Source organism: Balaenoptera musculus, chromosome 10 (assembly GCF_009873245.2).
Source record: "Balaenoptera musculus isolate JJ_BM4_2016_0621 chromosome 10, mBalMus1.pri.v3, whole genome shotgun sequence".
NCBI lineage: Eukaryota > Metazoa > Chordata > Mammalia > Artiodactyla > Balaenopteridae > Balaenoptera > Balaenoptera musculus.
In genome coordinates this window covers 40,391,749-40,410,864 of record NC_045794.1, presented here as the reverse complement: position 1 = coordinate 40,410,864, position 19,116 = coordinate 40,391,749, and the positions used below count along the sequence as shown (strand labels likewise).

At 40.6% G+C, this 19,116-nt stretch overlaps 1 protein-coding gene across 2 annotated transcripts in view; it reads left to right on the top strand.

Annotated features, from left to right (window-relative positions):
* Window positions 1–1,545: 1,545 nt before the first annotated feature.
* Window positions 1,546–19,116, top strand: part of CERS5 (ceramide synthase 5) — a 36,074-nt gene continuing 18,503 nt past the window's right edge. The window contains exon 1 of one of the 2 annotated variants that reach the window (XM_036867048.1): window positions 1,546–1,844. In XM_036867048.1, coding sequence (XP_036722943.1) covers window positions 1,649–1,844 — 196 coding nt within the window. In that variant the 5' untranslated portion in view covers window positions 1,546–1,648. The remainder of the gene's footprint in view (window positions 1,845–19,116) is intronic. The other variant, XM_036867046.1, reaches the window with a different exon arrangement.

Sequence of the window (19,116 nt, the reverse complement as noted above, 5' to 3'; positions counted from 1 at the left end):
TAACCACTGGACCACCAGGGAAGTCCTGTGAGTTTACTTCTTTTAAAACGTATCTTGAACATAGGGTAGTTACCATAAAGCTATTTCTGGGTTTGGACGAAAATGGCTTCAGGCAGTGTGGTTCTCAGACCAGCAGCAGTGGCATGACCTCTGAGTTTGTTAGAAATGAGAAATGCACATTCATGGGCCTACCCTGAACCTCCTGAATCAGAATCTCTTTGGATGGAGCCCAGAAAACTTTTAGCAAACCCTCCATGTGGGAGATGAGAGAAGCTAATGTCTGAGCTGTGGCACACTAAGGTTTGAGAACCACTGAACTAAAGCAGACCTTCTAGTCTACTCCTTAAGGTGGCTCCTTTCTTTTTCTCTTCTTTCTCTACCTTTGAAACTCTTTATCTTCTGCTGCAAGCATGCCTACTAGTATAAAGATACTCTGTCCTTGGACAAGATTAGTTCTTTAATCTTTTTTCAGATCATTCTAGGTAGCCTGTGGTAATTAACCTTGTAGCCAGGTTTGAACGGTTGGCACCCAGGGTTCAGCATTCTCCAGCGGTTGAGGGACAATTTAGAATTCAATGTTTTGAAGGTTTCTTGTCTATGGCTCCCCTCCCTGTTTATGTAGATCCACAAAAGAGTTCAATGTTCAATGTGGAAATCTAAAATTGAGCTTTATAGGATAAAGCCTCAGGGTTCTGGAATCTAAAGACTTTCTAGTTCAGAAGCTCCGCTCTACCACTTGTTTATATAGCCTCGGGCAAGCTGCTCTCTGGACCTCAGTTAACTCATCCATAAAATAGTAAATAAAACACCTACTTCATAGAATGAGGAAGTTAAATAATGTGTGTAAATGTTCAGTGCAGTACCTGGCATATAGTAAACCTCATTAAACATTGGCCATCATCTACTTTTCTTTTTCCTTTATATTTTCCTTTGGATATCTTCCATTTCCTTTTCCCCATGAGAAGAATAAAAGGATTTTTAAAAGTCCATTTTGAGGGATATACAAGGACAGGGGGTGAGATCATGGAGGGGCACGAAGAGAGAAAAAGGGGTGGGGAGCAAAAAGAACGCTGCTAGTAGGCGGGACCATTTGAGATGGCGATAAACCCTAGTGAGAGATGGGGCTGTGAGGGAGCGGGGAGAGAGAGAGCGAGAGAGAGGTATGGCCTTCCAGGGAGCAGGAACAGCTTAAGCTGGCTGGACTGAGAAGAATGTCCCCATAAGGGAGCTATGCCTGAAATAAGGGGTGTAGCCGTAGCTGGACGGGAGAGTGAAGGAGGAGGAAAATCTTGGCCGAAACCGGTAGCAAAAAGGGGCGGCACAAGCGTTTGACTGGCTGTGCGGGGTGGGACCAGGGCTGGGTGGAGGCGGGGCGGGAAAAGGAGGGGCGTGGCCGGGGTCGGAGGGCGGAGTCCCGAGGAGAGACGGCCGGGGAGGCTGCGGTGAGGGAGGTGGGCGGGGAGGCGGGATGGGCGGTGAAGAAGCCCGGCCCCGCAGAGGAGGCGGGCTGAGACGTGACGGGGACAAGAAGGGGCCGGAAGGGGGTGGCCGCCGGTCCGGCCCCGCCCCGGGGCCGCCTCCCCGCGGGTTCCGTTGGCCGTGGCGGCAGCTGAAGCCGTGGCGGCGGTGGCCGCGGGGTGGGCGTAAGATGGCGACAACGGCGGCGGGAGCCCTGGGCCTGCTGTGGGGCTGGCTGTGGAGCGAGCGCTTCTGGCTGCCCCAGAACGTGAGCTGGGCCGACCTCGAGGGGCCAGGCGACGGCTACGGCTACCCGCGGGCCCGGCACATCCTCTCGGTGTTCCCGCTGGCGGCGGGCGTGTTCTCCGTGAGGCTGCTCTTCGAGCGGTGAGAGCCGCGGGCGAGCCGCGCGAAGGGCTGTGGGCGCGGGCTGGTGAAGCCGGCCCGGGGGAGAGGCGGAGGGTCGAGGACCGGAAGACGAACTGCAGGGGAAGCCCGGAAGCAGGGGGCTGGGAGAGCCTGGGCCGCGCGCGGGATGCTCCGAGGGTGGCCGAGGGTGGTCGTGGAGCCTAGGTAGACAAGGAGTTTGGGGCTTGGACGTTGAAAGAGTGAGAGTCGAAGGGGACACTGGACCCATTCAATTTGAGAGCCCGGGGTGGGTGTCTCATAGGCCTCTCCCCAACCTCCAAGGATTCTGCAGACCAAGAAACAGGTTGAGTGTGAGCTGCGACCGAGAACCCGAGGCGGGAAACAAGAAAGGGCTGCCAGAACCAGAACTAGTTGTGGGCATGGAAGCTGAAGGGTCGGCGCAAGAGCCAGACGTTCCAAGCCGAAGGAATGGGTTCATGGGAAGATAAGATTTGTGAGGGCACTTTAGTTCCAGAGAGTTGAGGGGCACAGGATTAGTTAGGCCCTAAGCCTTGGTTCGTCACACCGCATGGACGCGCGCGCGTGTGTATGTGTGTGTGTGTGTGTGTGTGTTTCACTAAAATTCTGCCAGAGCCCGTAAGAGAGTAGACATCTGGTAGGGATAGGGTGTGGTGGAGCCTGAGGCTTCCAGAGTATGGAAAGGTGTCAAATTAGTTGCAGAACAGGCCTTGGAGGCCTGAAATGGAAGGAGGAGTGGTCATGTTGAAAGGATGGAGAGCCTTAAGGCGTATGAGACAACAGCTGTATTGAGACAACAGCTGTATTGAGACAACAGCTGTATTGAGCCAGCTTCTAAGTGACCATGTGTTCTTGACAAAAAGTGTTTTCACTTTTCATTGAGTGAGCGGCTCCTGTCTGCTGTCTAAGATAAAGATATTCATTGAGGACTTGTTGTGGTGATTTTACAATGTGGACTTATAGCTGTGAGTGATTTTGATCGAGTCTACTCATACCCCGGGAAAGGTGACTTCTTTCTGCATAGGTCTCAGGTAATGAGGATGGCACTTTGACATCTTTTGTTCCTTTGGCCTATAGAGCAGGAATGCCCTTTCCAGGACGGGACTATATTGCAGATAGACTACTCTGTTACTGTCTGAAAATCTAATATTATCTGTTTTGGATTACTTCTTTGATTTGCCTACTACTTCTGACACAGAAATCTTTCAAAATATATGTTATATGTTTCCCACCATTCATCCATTATTTAACAGTGTTTATGTATTGTCGTCAAAGTGCTGTGCCAGAAGTTTAAGTATAGTCATTGTATTAAGTATTCCTGGGGTGGAGGCACAAACCGTTTGTCCCTCTTAGGAGTAACCTAGGTCCAGGTACTCTCCACCTTCGCATCTGTATATGAGAGCTAAAAAAAAGAGAAAGACAGTATAATGACTGAAAAGGAAAATACACAATTCAGGAGAGAAAAAAAAAGTTCATTGTCCTAGGAAAAGATTCTCTGCTTTTCATATAAATATATACTAATATGGAAATTTCCCCAAGTTAGTGGTAAGAGGAACTAGCTTGTTGCTTCTAAACACTCATTTTATATAAGCTTGCATGTATATATATATCTTCAGATTTCCCAGGAGTGCCCCCAGGTGACTGTGAAGACAGACATATCCCCTGGCACAGCCACTGGAAAGGATCCTTTTTACCTGTGGGAATTCTATCTGAATGTTTCTGTGGTGCTCCAGTGTCAGGGGAGAAGGGGTGGATGGGAATACTGATGTGAAAGCATTCTAGCATGATATTCCTTGGCTAGTAAGGACAGGTACCTTGTTCATGTCATGTTTGACCTTAGGAAAGTTTAAGCCTAGAAGCAGTCTTGCTACTTTGCTTTCTCTTTAAGACCTACCACTTTAGTTAGCAATAGAAATTACAGCTGGATTACGAGTTCTTCTCTTACTGTGCTGGACTTCCGTAAAGGTAATGGAAGCCACTTTTAGAGTATAGAGAAAGATATATCAGAAATATTGGTTCAGTTATTCTCTTTCCTACATTTTCTCCTTTCTCAAATCCTAACTACTTAGTTTCTAAAAGTGATTCATATAATAATCATAAACTGTTAAGAGCTAGAACTCCAACCTCCATTTATATAAATAGTAAACTAAGGCTTAGAAACATTTTGCAGCTTTTCAGAGGCTGCATACTCACCTGGGGGAGGAGGTAGAACCAAGATCCAGAGTGTTTTCCCCAGCCCCATTCTCTTTCCACTGTATGATGTGGACACTTTTCATATTCCTTAAAACCCCCTTTCAAGAGTTAAGATTTAACCTGCCATTCCTACTATTCTAGGATTTGGAGAACAAATCCATGTACATCTTATTCTTGGTTATTTAATGTAATGTATTTGACCTGAAATTTGCATTTTTTGTTTCAAATTGTTCTGCATATATTAATGTCTTACACTATGCCCTTTGATAAATTATCTCTGTGTTGTTTTAAGAATATCCTAAAGAAAAAATACAGAGTTTACAGTTTATCCTTACTTTCTCTTTCTTCTCATCAACCACACCAAGCATTTGTTTATTTTATTATTATTATTTTATAATTTTATTTATTTATTTATTTATGGCTGCGTTGGGTCTTCCTTGTTGCATGCAGGCTTCCTCTAGTTGCGGTGAGCGGGGGCTACTCTTGGTTGGGGTGCGCTGACTTCTCAATGCGGTGGCTTCTCGTTGCGGAGCACGGGCTCTAGGCGTGCGGGCTTCGGTAGTTGTGGCACGTGGGCTCAGTAGTTGTGGCTTGAGGGCTCTAGAGCGCAGGCTCAGTAGTTGTGGCTCACGGGCTTAGTTGCTCCGTGGCATGTGGGAGCTTCCTGGGCCAGGGCTTAAACCCGTGTCCCCTGCATTGGCAGGCGGATTCTTAACCACTGCGCCCAGAGGGAAGTCCCCATTTTATTCTTTAAGTTCCCACATTCCCTGGAGAACTGTAGCCTCATCTGATAGGGACGATTTGAAAAGCCACCTGACCATATATTAATGTGTCTAGCTATTTCGCTAAAGAACTGCAGATAGGAGATTATTACTTACCGAAGAATAGAGGCTTTTTCCTTTGTGGGACTCTGCTAAGTGGTTGCATTATGGTGGCCTGCACCTTGCAAAATACCTTAGATGTGGCATGTGGTCAGTAAATTCTGATTGAATGTTTGAGAAGGGTCCACCCTCGTCTACTCAGATGCCCAGAGGAGTAACCGGAATCTAGATCTTCAACATGAAATAGATGTTTGGCTTGACTGAGAGAGACAAAACTATAATTCCTTTGTTTCTGTTAAATTTCACCATACTATATTTGCATGCTGTGCACCTTTCTGCAGTTTCTTTTTCTTTTTCCCCACCCCCCATGCACACACTCATGCTACCCTATACCCTATCAAAAGAGAGATAAGAAACTCTTCCACCTGTTCTTGAAAACTTCTTTTAGGGCTTCCCTGGTGGCGCAGTGGTTAGGAATCCGCCTGCCAATGCAGGGGACACGGGTTTGTGCCCCGGTCCGGGAAGATCCCACATGCCGCGGAGCGGCTAGGCCCGTGGGCCACAACTACTGAGCCTGTGCGTCTGGAGCCTGTGCTCTGCAACGGGAGAGGCCGCGACAGTGAGAGGCCCGCGCACCGCGATGAAGAGTGGCCCCCGCTCGCCACAACTGGAGAAAGCCCTTGCACAGAAACTAAGACCCAACACATCCAAAAATAAATAAATAAATAAATTTATAAAAAATTAAAAAATAAAAAAAAAACTTCTTTTAATATTACACTGATGATTGAGACCTGAGAGAATGAATAGTCCAAGCTAGGTCTGCTGTGTCTTACTTAAATTGGATCTTAAAGATAAAATTGTTTGAAATTTAATATCTAGTCCCTGAGCACTTATTCCTTGGGATCAAGTATGAGCTTGAGACTTAATATTGATATCATCAGAGCTACATAGGCTCATTTATTTTGAATATGGTATTGCAATAGGAGCTTTATGTTGCCAGGAGAAAATTGTTTTGTGAATTATACAGGAGATAGATTAGTGCTCTCCTTGCTGCTCATTCATTATTCCAGTCCCCTCTTCTCTCCTGTTACTTCCAAGGCAACCTCACTGGCATGTCTAAGGAACTTTCTCAATACCATTCTCTGGCACAGGGGACTAACAGACTCACTTACTGGCCTATCTTGTAACTAGAAACAAGAGCAGTGACTCATTTTTTTGTGCACATTTCTTAACCACTCATTTCATCTTCCTCTTGTAAACCTTGCTACCTCTGCTGCATGCTGCCTTTTTTTTTTTTTTTTCCTGTTCTTCCCCACTTCTGCCAAGTGGAGGAAGAACCTTTTTACTCTTCCTGACAGACCTGCTGCCTTCCTTCTAGGTCCATGTCATGTCACAACATTGTGACCCAGTTATTAGTAGGTCCTCCAGACTGGAGAGGGGTGTTGGGAGGAATGGACATAGCTGCTGACTAGGTTGTAAGGGAGATTGCCCATTCCACTACATCCCTGAAGGTATTCTGTTGGGCCTTATTGAATTGTAAATCACAGAATTAAGTCAGGTTTGCAGATCCAGCAGAGTGAGATTGAAAAAGACGGTCACATGGCTCTGCCCTTATCTAAGAACCCACCTCTTACTAAGCTCCAGATGATCAGAAGCCTCATGTGTCCCTCCTCTCTCCTGGAAAAATTTCCCCAGCCCTTTCTGTGCAGTGGGTGTTGATGCTCTGCAGACAACCCTGAATACTGTCATGACTGAGGTCAGGTTCCTGGCTTACCCCTGGAGACAATATATTTCTCACAGAAAAGAAACATGTCAGATATTTTTGCTTTAGCCACTTCCTGATTCAGAAAACTAGGGTCTCCTAGCTGGGTAAAGAGGAAATTAATGGGGAGAAGAGGAGGCATCAAGTGAACTCTGTACCCTCCTTATAGAGTGGGGAGGGGGAGATGTACCTATTTTGGCTTCCTCACCAGAGGTAGTTTTAGGCAGATAAAGCTGCTTTCTAAAGAATTCACTGAGTTATGGGCTCTTTGTGGTCGAATCCACTCCTACTTTATCTTTGGGGAAGTTAATTGAGGTGTTGCTGCAAAAGGAGTTAACCATAGTCACTTCTAACTAAAAAAAAAATCTGAAACTAGTTTTCCTAGATGCAAAGGCAGTTTTCCTAGATATGAACTCTCTCTGAATTATCTAGTACTGTGGTTTCCAGTATAGGAACCACTAGCTAGTACAGTAGCTACTAGCTTTTGGGGATTTCAACTGTGACTGGTCAGCATTGAGATGTGTTCTAAGTGTAGAATACACACCGGATTTTGAAGACTTAATGCAGGAAAGAAAATGTAAACTATCTCAATTTTTAACATTGATTACATATTGACATGATAGTATTTTGGATATATCGGATTAAACAAAGTATATTATCAAAATTAATTTCACCTGTTTCTTTTTTACTTTTTTTAAAGTGCCTATCAGAAAATTTAAAATTACATATGTGGCTCACATTATTTCTATTGAGTGGTGCTGATGATAGTGATTCAAATAAGTATTAATAACCAAGAAGAGAATTTTAATGTAGATTCACATTTGATTTATTTTTTATTTTTTTAAATTTATTTTAAAGTATGTTTTTAAAAAATATTTATTTATTTAATTTTTTTTGTCTGCATCAGTCTTAGTTGCGGCCTGCAGGATCTTTCGTTGTGGTGCACGGACTTCTCTCTAGTTGTAGTGTGTGGGTTTTCTCTCTCTAGTTGTGGCGCGGGGGCTCCAGAGCACATGGGCTCTGTGGTTTGTGGCATGCCAGCTCTCTAGTTGAGGCACGCAGGCTCAGTAGTTGTGGCACGCTGGCTTAGTTGCCCCGTAGCATGTGGGATCTTAGTTCCCCGACCAGGATCAAACCCGTGTCCCCTGCATTGGAAGGCGGATTCTTTACCACCGGACCACCAGGGAAGTCCCTGATTTTGTTTTTAAGCACCAGAAGGTGATTAGTCCTGAGTATATTGGACCAGGTTTTAAACAGTGGGGCTTTCTAAAAAATTATAGTAATAATGGGATTTTTAAAATGTAAATCATTTTCTGAATGATTTAAATGACTAGTTATAGTCTATTTTGAGTAACTGTCGATTAACAGTGCCTTCTAGCCAAGTATTGCTCTGGAGTTTTTTTCTTCTGCATATATTTCCTCAGTCCAGTAGTTAATGATGTGTAAACAAATAAGTTTGTCAAGTAGTTCATTGTACATGAGGTGCTACACAGCCCTGATAAGTCAATGAGAATAATCAAACTATTGTATTCTTCTCCAAACTATGGAGTTTCTTAAAAAGGGTATATATCTTGTAGTCTTTAGTTCTGGGGTAGTGTCAGCATTTGTAAGAAGTCTCAATTATAGGCACAAAGGGTCTCAAACTAAATCAGATTGTTGTGGTTGTGTTTAATACTTCTTGGGGAAATCTACAGTTATAGACTGAAATTAGTTAACTTGAATTTCTACTGAGTCTCCGGAAATCATTGACCTCCTACATGTAGCTGGTAGGTTATCTGATGACCCAGGAGGACAGGTGGCCACATTTCCTTGAAACGCTTTACCTTTTAGTTGAGAATTAAGTTTTTACCCATTTGTTCATCTGTTCATTCTTCAACAATTATTTATTGGGAGCTTAGTATATGCCAGATATCAAACTAAGTGCTAAGGGTAAAAAAGTAAGTCATGGTGTCTACCTGCAGGAAGAGAGCAAGAAAACCAGTGGTTAAAATAGAGTGTAATGAATGTATGCACAAGGTTAAGTCATGGGAATTTGGAAGAGGTGGATTCGGTTCCTTTTAACAGTTATTAACTGAAATACAGGCTTAATGTCCCACTAACAAACACTTGTTTCTTGAATTATGAAGGATGGTAAAAACTTCTTAAGAAAGAGCTTTTTGTTAACCTTTTTCTCTAATCCACCTCTTATTCAACATGCATGCATTTGTGTTCCTACTTTAAGCAAATGCATTAAGTAGTATAATTACTCACCCATTAAAAAGATTAATATGTTTAATGAAAGAAATGTATGTAGGTAGTTGGAGGAGTTCTTAAACAATGAGAGTCTTAGGGACCTCCAACTGTTCTCCAGCCATACTTTGAGAACTGCTGCTACTTGCTGCTCTATAGCAAGTAAAATATTCATTAGCTACTGTATAATAAAGCTACCACTTAGTCTTAAATTAGTTTGTGTCTGTGAAGCATTTTAATATACTTATATACTCTAAGTAATTCTTATTATCTCACGACTTACTTCTCTCATAATAAGGTAAGGTGTAAGCAGAATGCTGATCCTTCTTTCTCATCACAGTACCAAGTAGGTTCATCAGATTGCACAGTTATTAGTCATCTTAATTCTTTAAGGCCCTCTTATAGGTCTAAGTGAAGATAACAAATTGGCCAATTAAAAAAAATAGTCCTTAAAAAAACCTGCAAAGATTACTTGCGCACTGACCATGCAAGAAATGTTGGATTTGGTGGTATAGGTGTCCTTGAGAAGTGCAGTACCTCGTACACAGCAAGCATATATGTGTACAACAAATGTGTATGACACATTTGCTTGTACATAGCAAATCCTGTCCTCTTAAGAATTTACTCAGAAAAATACACTGATGTGCATGCATATGTATAGGGAATATACAAAATAATATATGGTTGGGAGTCAACAGCACATAAGTGAATAAATAGTATAATTTAGTAATTCTTGAATCTTTTGTTCTCAGCATTTTTTTTTTTACTCTTAAAAATTATTGAGGATCCCAAGGATTTTTTGTAGATGTAGGTTACATATACCTCTCAATTTTTTCATATTTGAAATTGAAATCGAGACATTTAAGAAATATATTTATTATTTCATTAAAAATAACAAAAATAGGACTTCCCTGGTGGCGCAGTGGTTAAGAATCTGCCTGCCAATGCAGGAGACATGGGTTTGATCCCTGGTCCAGGAAGATCCCACATGCTGCGGAGCAACTAAGCCCGTGCGCCACAATTACTGAAGCCCACGTGCCTAGAGCCCGTGCTCCGCAACAAGAAAAGCCACTGCAATGAGAAGCCCGCGCACCGCAAGGAAGAGTAGCCGCCACTCGCTGCTACTAGAGAAAGCCCGCGCACAGCAACAAAGACCCAAGCAGCCAAAAATAAATTAAAAAAAAAAAAAAGCCTATTACGTGTTAACATAAATAACATTTTTGAAAGATAATTTTCTAAACAAAAAAATATTCAGAGGAAAACATTGATTTTATATTTTTGCAGATCTCTTTAATGTCTGGCTTAGTAGAAGATAGGTGGATTCTCCTCGCCAGCTTCTACATTCAACCCCTTGTGATATGTTGTTTTGGTTGAAGTGTATAAATAAAAGCTGGCTTTACACAGATATGTTATTGGAAGGGGGAAGTATTTTATCTTTGATACTACACCGGAACACAAGGAGTAGTTTCTTAGAGGTTGGTTAGAATCTGAAACCATATCAATGAGCTTTCCACTCATGTTAAAATCCACTGGTCTGTCTTACACTTTGAATGGACATCATGTATTGGTCACTTGAAAAATACTAGTTCACTAAGTTATACAGATATCCTAAATGCCAATACATTTCATTACACAGTATTAAAAAATCATATAGTTAATCTCACTTTAACAATCTCATCAGAAAAACCTTGAAGTAGTGGGACGTTGTCAAGCTCAAAGGCAGATATATGGTCTCTAAACTTCTAATTTTCACTTGAAAGCTTGAATTTTATCAATGGCAAGAGTGTTTGTTTTTTGAAATGACAGGATTATTTCATTCATTTTTAAGAAAATGTCTCTGAAATACCCAGTTCCTGAATAACCGTAGTTTGTCTGTCAGTCATTCTTTTGGGTAAAAATGGTGTTCTTTGTAAAAAGTGATTTTAGTTCAGCATACAACTCAATCAGTCAAACAAGTGCATTTCTTTGAGACAACCGTATCCGTTGGTATGCAATAAAAGTGCTTTCTGTGTACTTCCCATTTTATCACAGAATACTTTTTAAGAATGTACTCAAGGGTTGGCATTTAATAAAATTAATCATTTGTATTGCTTCATCAAGGACATTCTTTAGTGAAACTGGCTTTGTTGTTGTTGTTGTTGTTGTTAAGTAAGAGGCTATAGCAAGAAAGAATACAATAACTACTACTGCAGTTTGGTGCCACTGCCCTGATTTGTGCTCAGCTTCCATAAATTTATCCACCATTGGTTTTTTTGCATCATCATTGTAAATATCAACACCATAACAAAGGCAAATGTCTTAATATTATTACGAAAATAGTTTTGACTTTATGAGCCCCCAGTGAGTATCTCAGGGATGCTCTGGGGTCTGTGGACCATACAGACCCTCTGCCGTTATTGAATGAGATCATCCAGGGTTGAGTGTGTAGAGTAAGGTAAGAATCTGCATAGAACCCTGAGGAAACACTGTGTTTTAGGAAAAGGCAGAGGAAAAAGAAACCCAAAAGAAGATAAGAGGTATGACAGCCATAGAGTATTTGATAATATCAGTAGTTAGCATTTAATAAGTACTTACTTTGTCCCAGGCACTGCTCTAAGTACTAAACATTGAATCTTCATAGTAACTTTATGAAGTAGGTAGATACTGTGGTTATCCTCATTTTACAGATGAGAAAACTGAAGCAAGGAGAAAGTTAAGTAACTTGTCCAAGGTGACCCAACTAGCAGTGCACACCAAGAAGTCTAGTTCTACTGCCAGAAAGATAGAGGGAGAAAACTAGGAAGAGTGTGACAGAAAGGAAGCTAAGAGGAAAGAGCATTTCAAGGGGGAGAACATGCTCAATAATGTCAAATGGCACCAAGTGGTCAGGTAAGATGCAGGCCTGAAAGGCATCCATTTGATTTCACAATAAGGAGATCATTGATGACTTTGGCAAGAGCAGCTTCAGTGAAGTATAGGGTCAGAAGCCAGATGAGAGAGAGAGGAAGGTTGAGGAATGAGTGGGAGTTAGAAGAGAAGTCATGAGAAGAGGACTTTTGCAAGAACTTTAGTTGTGAGGTGGGTGAGAGCCAGAGGGTGTGAGGGACAGGAAGCACTGTTTTAACATGGGAAAACTTGAGCATGTTCAAGGTCTGATGAGAAGAAACAAGTAGAGAATGAAGCCAAAGGTAATAGAAAAAAATAGGAATAAATAGAATGAAATTTCTAATCAGGAAGAGAATGGATATAAAGCACAGGGATAATAGTTTTAGATAAAGTAGTTCTGATGCAGGAAGTGAAGGCATTCCCTTCTCTTCTTAGCGGAGATTCTTGAGAGTCTTAGCTATTTCCACTTCTTTCTTCCTCCCCTTTATATCTTTTCACTGCTATAACTCATTACTATCTTTTAGAGTCTCCATTTTATTGGAATTTCTTTGGTGAAGGTTACCACCGGTCTCCAAATTGCCAAATCCATGGGATACTGAAATCCTTGTCTTACTTGATCTCTACCTCATTTGATACAACTCCACCTCTGACATTCCTGTCCCCTAAATTCACCTTTTATGTTGGTGTTTCCCAGTATTCTGACCTTGGCTCTCTTTTTAGTTTATATTCCTTTCTTTTTTTTTTTTTTTTTTTTTTTTTAGCACTTTTCTTTTTTATAGCTACTTTATTTATTTATTTTATTTTATTTTTGGCTGTGTTGGGTCTTCGGTTCATGCGAGGGCTTTCTCTAGTTGAGGCAAGTGGGGGCCACTCTTCATCGCGGTGCGGGGACCGCTCTTCATCGCGGTGCGCGGGCCTTTCACTATCGCGGCCCCTCCCGTTGCGGGGCACAGGCTCCAGACGCGCAGGCTCAGTAGTTGTGGCTCACGGGCCCAGCCGCTCCGTGGCATGTGGGATCTTCCCAGACCAGGGCTCGAACCCGTGTCCCCTGCATTAGCAGGCAGATTCTCAACCACTGCGCCACCAGGGAAGCCCTATATTCCTTTCTTATGTAGTCCCATCCACCCTCACAATTTTAGCTACCACCTATATTCTCATTCTCTCATTCTCTTTTTTCTTTCTCATACCTTTTTGTCTGTGTCTGTGTGTATGTATCTTAGGCCCTTTTTCCAAGCTTATTTGCCTTCTAGACTGTTGCATTTCAATGTTCCATGGGTACTTCAAATTCAGCATGCACACAACTCATCTTTCACTCCCAAATTGCTTTTCTTATCTTATTCTCTACTTGGTTGAGGCTCCATAATCAACTTAGTTTCCCAATCCGGAAACATAGAAGGCACCCTTGATTTTTCCTTTTCTTTTGCCTCCTACATCTATCCGGTCACCAAGTTCTATCGGTTTCACTTTCTCACCATCAATTGAATCTAACCTTGCCTTTCCATTTCTATAGCCTTACTTAGTTCAGTGCTTTATTACTTATAGCATGGATTTTTTACAATAACCGAAAGCCTTTCAGTGACTCTCCATTAACTACAGGATAAAGTTCAAGCTTAGCATAACATGCAAGGTACCTGTGACCTGGCCCCTAACTACTTGTATAGTTCTTTCCCCTGTCATTGTCACCACCTCCATTCCTGATTTGTACATTGCATACTTCTCTAAGCCCTTTCTTATCTCTTTGCTTTAGTACATGCTGTTCCCTCTGCCTGAGTGTCCTTTTTATTTTTTTAATTTTTTTTAACTTTTAAAAACATTTATTTATTTTTTAACATCTTTATTGGAGTATAACTGCTTTACAGTGTTGTGTTAGTTTCTGCTGTGTAACAAAGTGAATCAGCTATATACATACGTATATCCCTATATCCCCTCCCTCTTGCATCTCCCTCCCACCCTCCTTATCCCACCACTCTAGGTGGTCGCAAAGCACTGAGCTGATCTCCCTGTGCTATGCAGCTACTTCCCACTAGCTATCTGTTTTACATTTGGTAGTGTATATATGTCAGTGCTACTCTCTCACTTCGTCCCAACTTACGCTTCCCCCTCCCCGTGTCCTCAAGTCCATTCTCTATGTCCGTGTCTTTATTCCTGTCCTGCCCTTAGGTTCATCAGAACCTTTTTTTTCTTTAGATTCCATATATATGTGTTAGCATACAGTATTTGTTTTTCTCTTTCTGACTTACTTCACTCTGTGTGACAGACTCTAGGTCCATCCACCTCACTACAAATAACTCAATTTCATCTCTTTTTATGGCTGAGTAATATTCCATTGTATGTATATGCCCCATCTTCTTTGTCCATTCATCTGTCGATGGACACTTAGGTTGCTTCCATGTCCTGGCTATTGTAAATAGTGCTGCAGTGAACATTGTGGTACATGACTCTTTTTGAATTATGGTTTTCTCAGGGTATATGCCCAGTAGTGGGATTGCTGGGTTGTATGGTAGTTCTATTTTTAGTTTTTTAAGGAACCTCCATACTGTTCTCCGTAGTGGCTGTATCAATTTACATTCCCACCAACAGTGCAAGAGTGTTCCCTTTTCTCCACACCCTCTCCAGCATTTATTGTTTGTAGATTTTTTGATGATGGCCATTCTGACTGGTGTGAGGTGATACCTCACTGTAGTTTTGATTGCATTTCTCTAATGTTTAGTGATGTTGAGCATCTTTTCATGTGTTTGTTGCCAATCTGTATATCTTCTTTGGAGAAATGTCTATTTAGGTCTTCTGTCCATTTTTGGATTGGGTTGTTTGTTCTTTAGAGAAATATCTATTTAGGTCTTCTGCCCATTTTTGGATTGGGTTGTTTGTTTTTTTGATATTGAGCTGCATGAGCCGCTTGTATATTTTGGAGATTAATCCTTTGTCAGTTGCTTCATTTGCAAATATTTTCTCCCATCCTGAGGGTTGTCTTTTCGTCTTTTTTATGGTTTTCTTTGCTGTGCAAAAGCTTTTAAGTTTCATTAGGTCCCATTTGTTTATTTTTGTTTTTATTTCCATTTCTCTAGGAGGTGGGTCAAAAATGATCTTGCTGTGATTTATGTCATAGAGTGTTCTGCCTATGTTTTCCTCTAAGAGTTTTATAGTATCTGGCCTTACTTACATTTAGGTCATTAATCCATTTTCAGTTTATTTTTGTATACGGTGTTAGGGAGTGTTCTAATTTCATTCTTTTACATGTAGCTGTCCAGTTTTCCCAGCACCACTTATTGAAGAGGCTGTCTTCTCTCCATTGTATTCTCTTGCCTCCTTTATCAAAGATAAGGTGACCATATGTGCGTGGATTTATCTCTGGGCTTTCTATCCTGTTCCATTGATCCATATTTCTGTTTTTGTGCCAGTACCATACTGTCTTGATTACTATAGCTTTGTAGTATAGTCTGAAGTCAGGGAGCCTGATTCCTCCAGCTCTGTTTTTCTTTCGGGGTCTTTTGTGTTTCCATACAAATTGTGAAATTTTTTGTTCTAGTTCTGTGAAAAATGCCATTGGTATTTTGATAGGGATTGCACTGAATCTGTGGGTTGCTTTGGATAGCATAGTCATTTTCACAATGTTGATTCTTCCAATCCAAGAACATGGTATATCTCTCCACCTGTTTGTATCATCTTTAATTTCTTTCATCAGTGTCTTATAGTTTTCTGCATACAGGTCTTTTGTCTCCTAGGTAGGTTTATTCCTCGGTATTTTATTCTTTTTGTTGTAGTGGTAAATGGGAGTGTTTCTTTAATTTCTCTTTCAGATTTTTCATCATTAGTGCATAGGAATGCAAGAGATTTCTGTGCATTAATTTTGTATCCTGCTACTCTACCAAATTCATTGATTAGCTCTAGTAGTTTTCTGGTAGCATCTTTAGGATTCTCTATGAATAGTATCATGTCATATGCAAACAGTGACAGTTTTACTTCTTCTTTTCCAATTTGGATTCCTTTTATTTCCTTTTCTTTTCTTATTGCTGTGGCTAAAACTTCCAAAACTGTTGAATAATAGTGGTGAGAGTGGGCAACCTTGTCTTGTTCCTGATCTTAGAGGAAATGCTTTCAGTTTTTCACCATTGAGAATGATGTTGGCTGTGGGTTTGTCAATATATGGCCTTTATTATGTTGAGGTAGGTTCCCTCTATGCCCACTTTCTAGAGAGTTTTTATCATAAATGGGTGTTGAGTTTTGTCAAAAGCTTTTTCTTCATCTGTTGAGATTATCATATGGTTTTTATCCTCCAATTTGTTAATATGGTGTATCACATTGATTGATTTGCATATATTGAAGAATCCTTGGCATTCCTGGGATAAAGCCTACTTGATCATGGTGTATGATCCTTTTAATGTGCTGTTGGATTCTGTTTGCGAGTATTTTGTTGAGGATTTTTGCATCTGTGTTCATCAATGATATTGGCCTGTAGTAGTTTTTTTTGTGACATCTTTGTCTACTTTTGGTGTCAGGGTGATGGTGGCCTCGTAGAATGAGTTTAGGGAGTGTTCCTCTCTCTGCTATATTTTGGAAGAGTTTGAGAAGGATAGGTGTTAGCTCTTCTCTAAATGTTTGATAGAATTTACCTGTGAATCCATCTGGTCCGGGGCTTTCATTTGTTGGAAGATTTTTAATCACAGTCTCAATTTCAGTCCTTGTGATTCATCTGTTTATATTTTCTATTTCTTCCTGGTTCAGTCTCGGAAGGCTGTGCTTTTTTAAGAATTTGTCCATTTCTTCCAGGTTGTCCATTTTATTGGCATATAGTTGCTTGTAGTAATCTCTCATGATCCTTTGTATTTCTGCACTGTCAGTTGTTACTTCTTTTTCATTTCTAATTCTGTTGATTTGAGTGTTCTCCATTTTTTACTTGATGAGTCTGGCTAATGGTTTATCAATTTTGTTTATCTTCTTGAAGAACCAGCTTTTAGTTTTACTGATCTTTGCTATTGTTTCCTTCATTTCTTTTTCATTTATTTCTGATCTGATCTTTATGATTTCTTTCCTTCTGTTAATTTTGTGTTTTTTATTTCTTCTTTCTCTAATTGATTTAGGTGTAAGGTTAGGTTGTTTATTTGAGGTTTTTCTTGTTTCTTGAGGCAGGATTGTATTGCTATAAACTTCCCTCTTAGAACTGCTTTTGCTGCATCCCATAGGTTTTGGGTTGTCATGTTTTCATTGTCATTTGTTTCTAGGTATATTTTGATTTCCTCTTTGATTTCTTCAGTGATCTCTTGGTTATTTAGTAGCGTATTGTTTAGCCTCCACGTGTTTGTATTTTTACAGTTTTTTTCCTGTAATTGATATATAGTCTCATAGCATTGTGGTCGGAAAAGATACTTGATACGATTTCAATTTCTTAAATTTACCAAGGCTTGATTTGTGACCCAGGGTATGGTCTATCCTGGAGAATGTTCCATGAGCACTTGAGAAGAAAGTGTATTCTGTTGTTTTGGATGGAATGTCCTATAAATGTCAATTAAGTCCATCTTATTTAATGTGTCATTTAAAGCTTGTGTTTCCTTATTTATTTTCATTTTGGATGATCTGTCCATTGGTGAAAGTGGGGTGTTAAAGTCCCCTACTATGATTGTGTTACTGTCGATTTCCCCATTTATGGCTGTTAGCATTTGCCTTATGCATTGAGGGGCTCCTAGGTTGGGTGCATAAATATTTACAATTGTTGTATCTTCTTCTTGGATTGATCCCTTGATCGTTATGTAGTGTCCTTCTTTGTCTCTTGTAATAGTCTTTATTTTAAAGTCTGTTTTGTATGATATGAGAATTGCTACTCCAGCTTTCTTTTTATTTCCATTTGCATGGAATATCTTGTTCCATCCCCTCACTTTCAGTCTGTATGTGTCCCTAGGTCTGAAGTGGGTCTCTTGTAGACAGCATATGTATGGGTTTTGTTTTTGTATCCATTCAGCCCATCTGTCTTGGTTGGAGCATTTAATCCATTTACATTTAAGGTAATTATCGATATGTATGTTCCTATTACATTTTCTTAATTGTTTTGGGTTTGTTTTTGTAGGTCTTTTCCTCCTCTTGCATTTCCTGCCTAGAGAAGTTTCTTTAGTATTTGTTGTAAAGCTGGTTTGGTGGTGCTGAATTCTCTTAACTTTTGCTTATCTGTAAAGGTTTTAATTTCTCCATCGAATCTGAATGAGATCCTTGCTGGGTAGAGTAATCCTGGTTGTAGGTTTTTCCCTTTCATCACTTTAAATATTTCCTGCCACTCCCTTCTGGCTTGCAGAGTTTCTGCTGAAAGATCAGCTGTTAACCTTATGGGGATTCCCTTGTATGTTATTTGTTGCTTTTCCCTTGCTGCTTTTAATATTTTTTCTTTGTATTTAATTTTTGATAGTTTGATTAATACGTTTCTCAGCATGTTTCTCTTTGGGGTTATCCTGTATGGTACTCTCTGTGCTTCCTGGACTTGGTTGACTATTTCCTTTCCATGTTACGGAGGTTTTCGACTATAATCTCTTAAAATATTTTCTCAGATCCTTTCTTTTTCTCTTCTTCTTCTGGGACCCCTATAATTCGAATGTTGTTGTGTTTAATGTTGTCCCAGAGGTCTCTGAGACTGTCCTCAATTCTTTTTATTCTTTTTTCTTTATTCTGCTCCCTGGCAGTTATTTCCACCATTTTATCTTCCAGCTCACTTATCTGTTCTTCTGCCCCAGTTATTTGGTTATTGATTCCTTCTAGAGTATTTTTAATTTCATTTATTGTGTTGTTCACCATTGTTTGTTAGCTCTTTAATTCTTCTAGATCCTTGTTAAATGTTTCTTGTATTTTCTCCATTCTGTTTCCAAGATTTTGGATCATCTTTACTATCATTATTCTGAATTCTTTTTCAGGTAGGTTGTCCATTTCATCTTCATTTATTTGGTCTTGTAGGTTTTTACCTTGCTCCTTCGTCTGTAACTTTTTTTTTGTCGTTTCTTTTTTTTTTTTTTTTTTTTTTTGGTGGGTGGTGCTGTATTCCTGTCTTACTGGTTGTTTGGCCTGAGACGTCCAGTACTGGAATTTGCAGGCAGTTGGATAGAGCTGGGTCTTGGTGCTGAGATGAAGACCTCTGGGAGGCCTCACTCCAACTGATATTCCCTGGGGTCTGAGGTTCTCTGTTAGTCCAGCGGTTTGGACTTGGAGCTCCCACCACAGGAGCTTGGGCCCAACCTCCAGCCTGGGAACCAAGATCCCACAAGCTTTGTGGCACGGTAAAAAAAAAAAAAAAAAGGAAGAAAGAAAGGAGCAGCACAACATGAAAGAGAAAAAACAAAATAGAATTAGAAAGATAAAAATTATATTAGGAAAAATAAAACTATAATTGAAACAACTGCAACAAGGTAAAATAAAACCACAACAGAA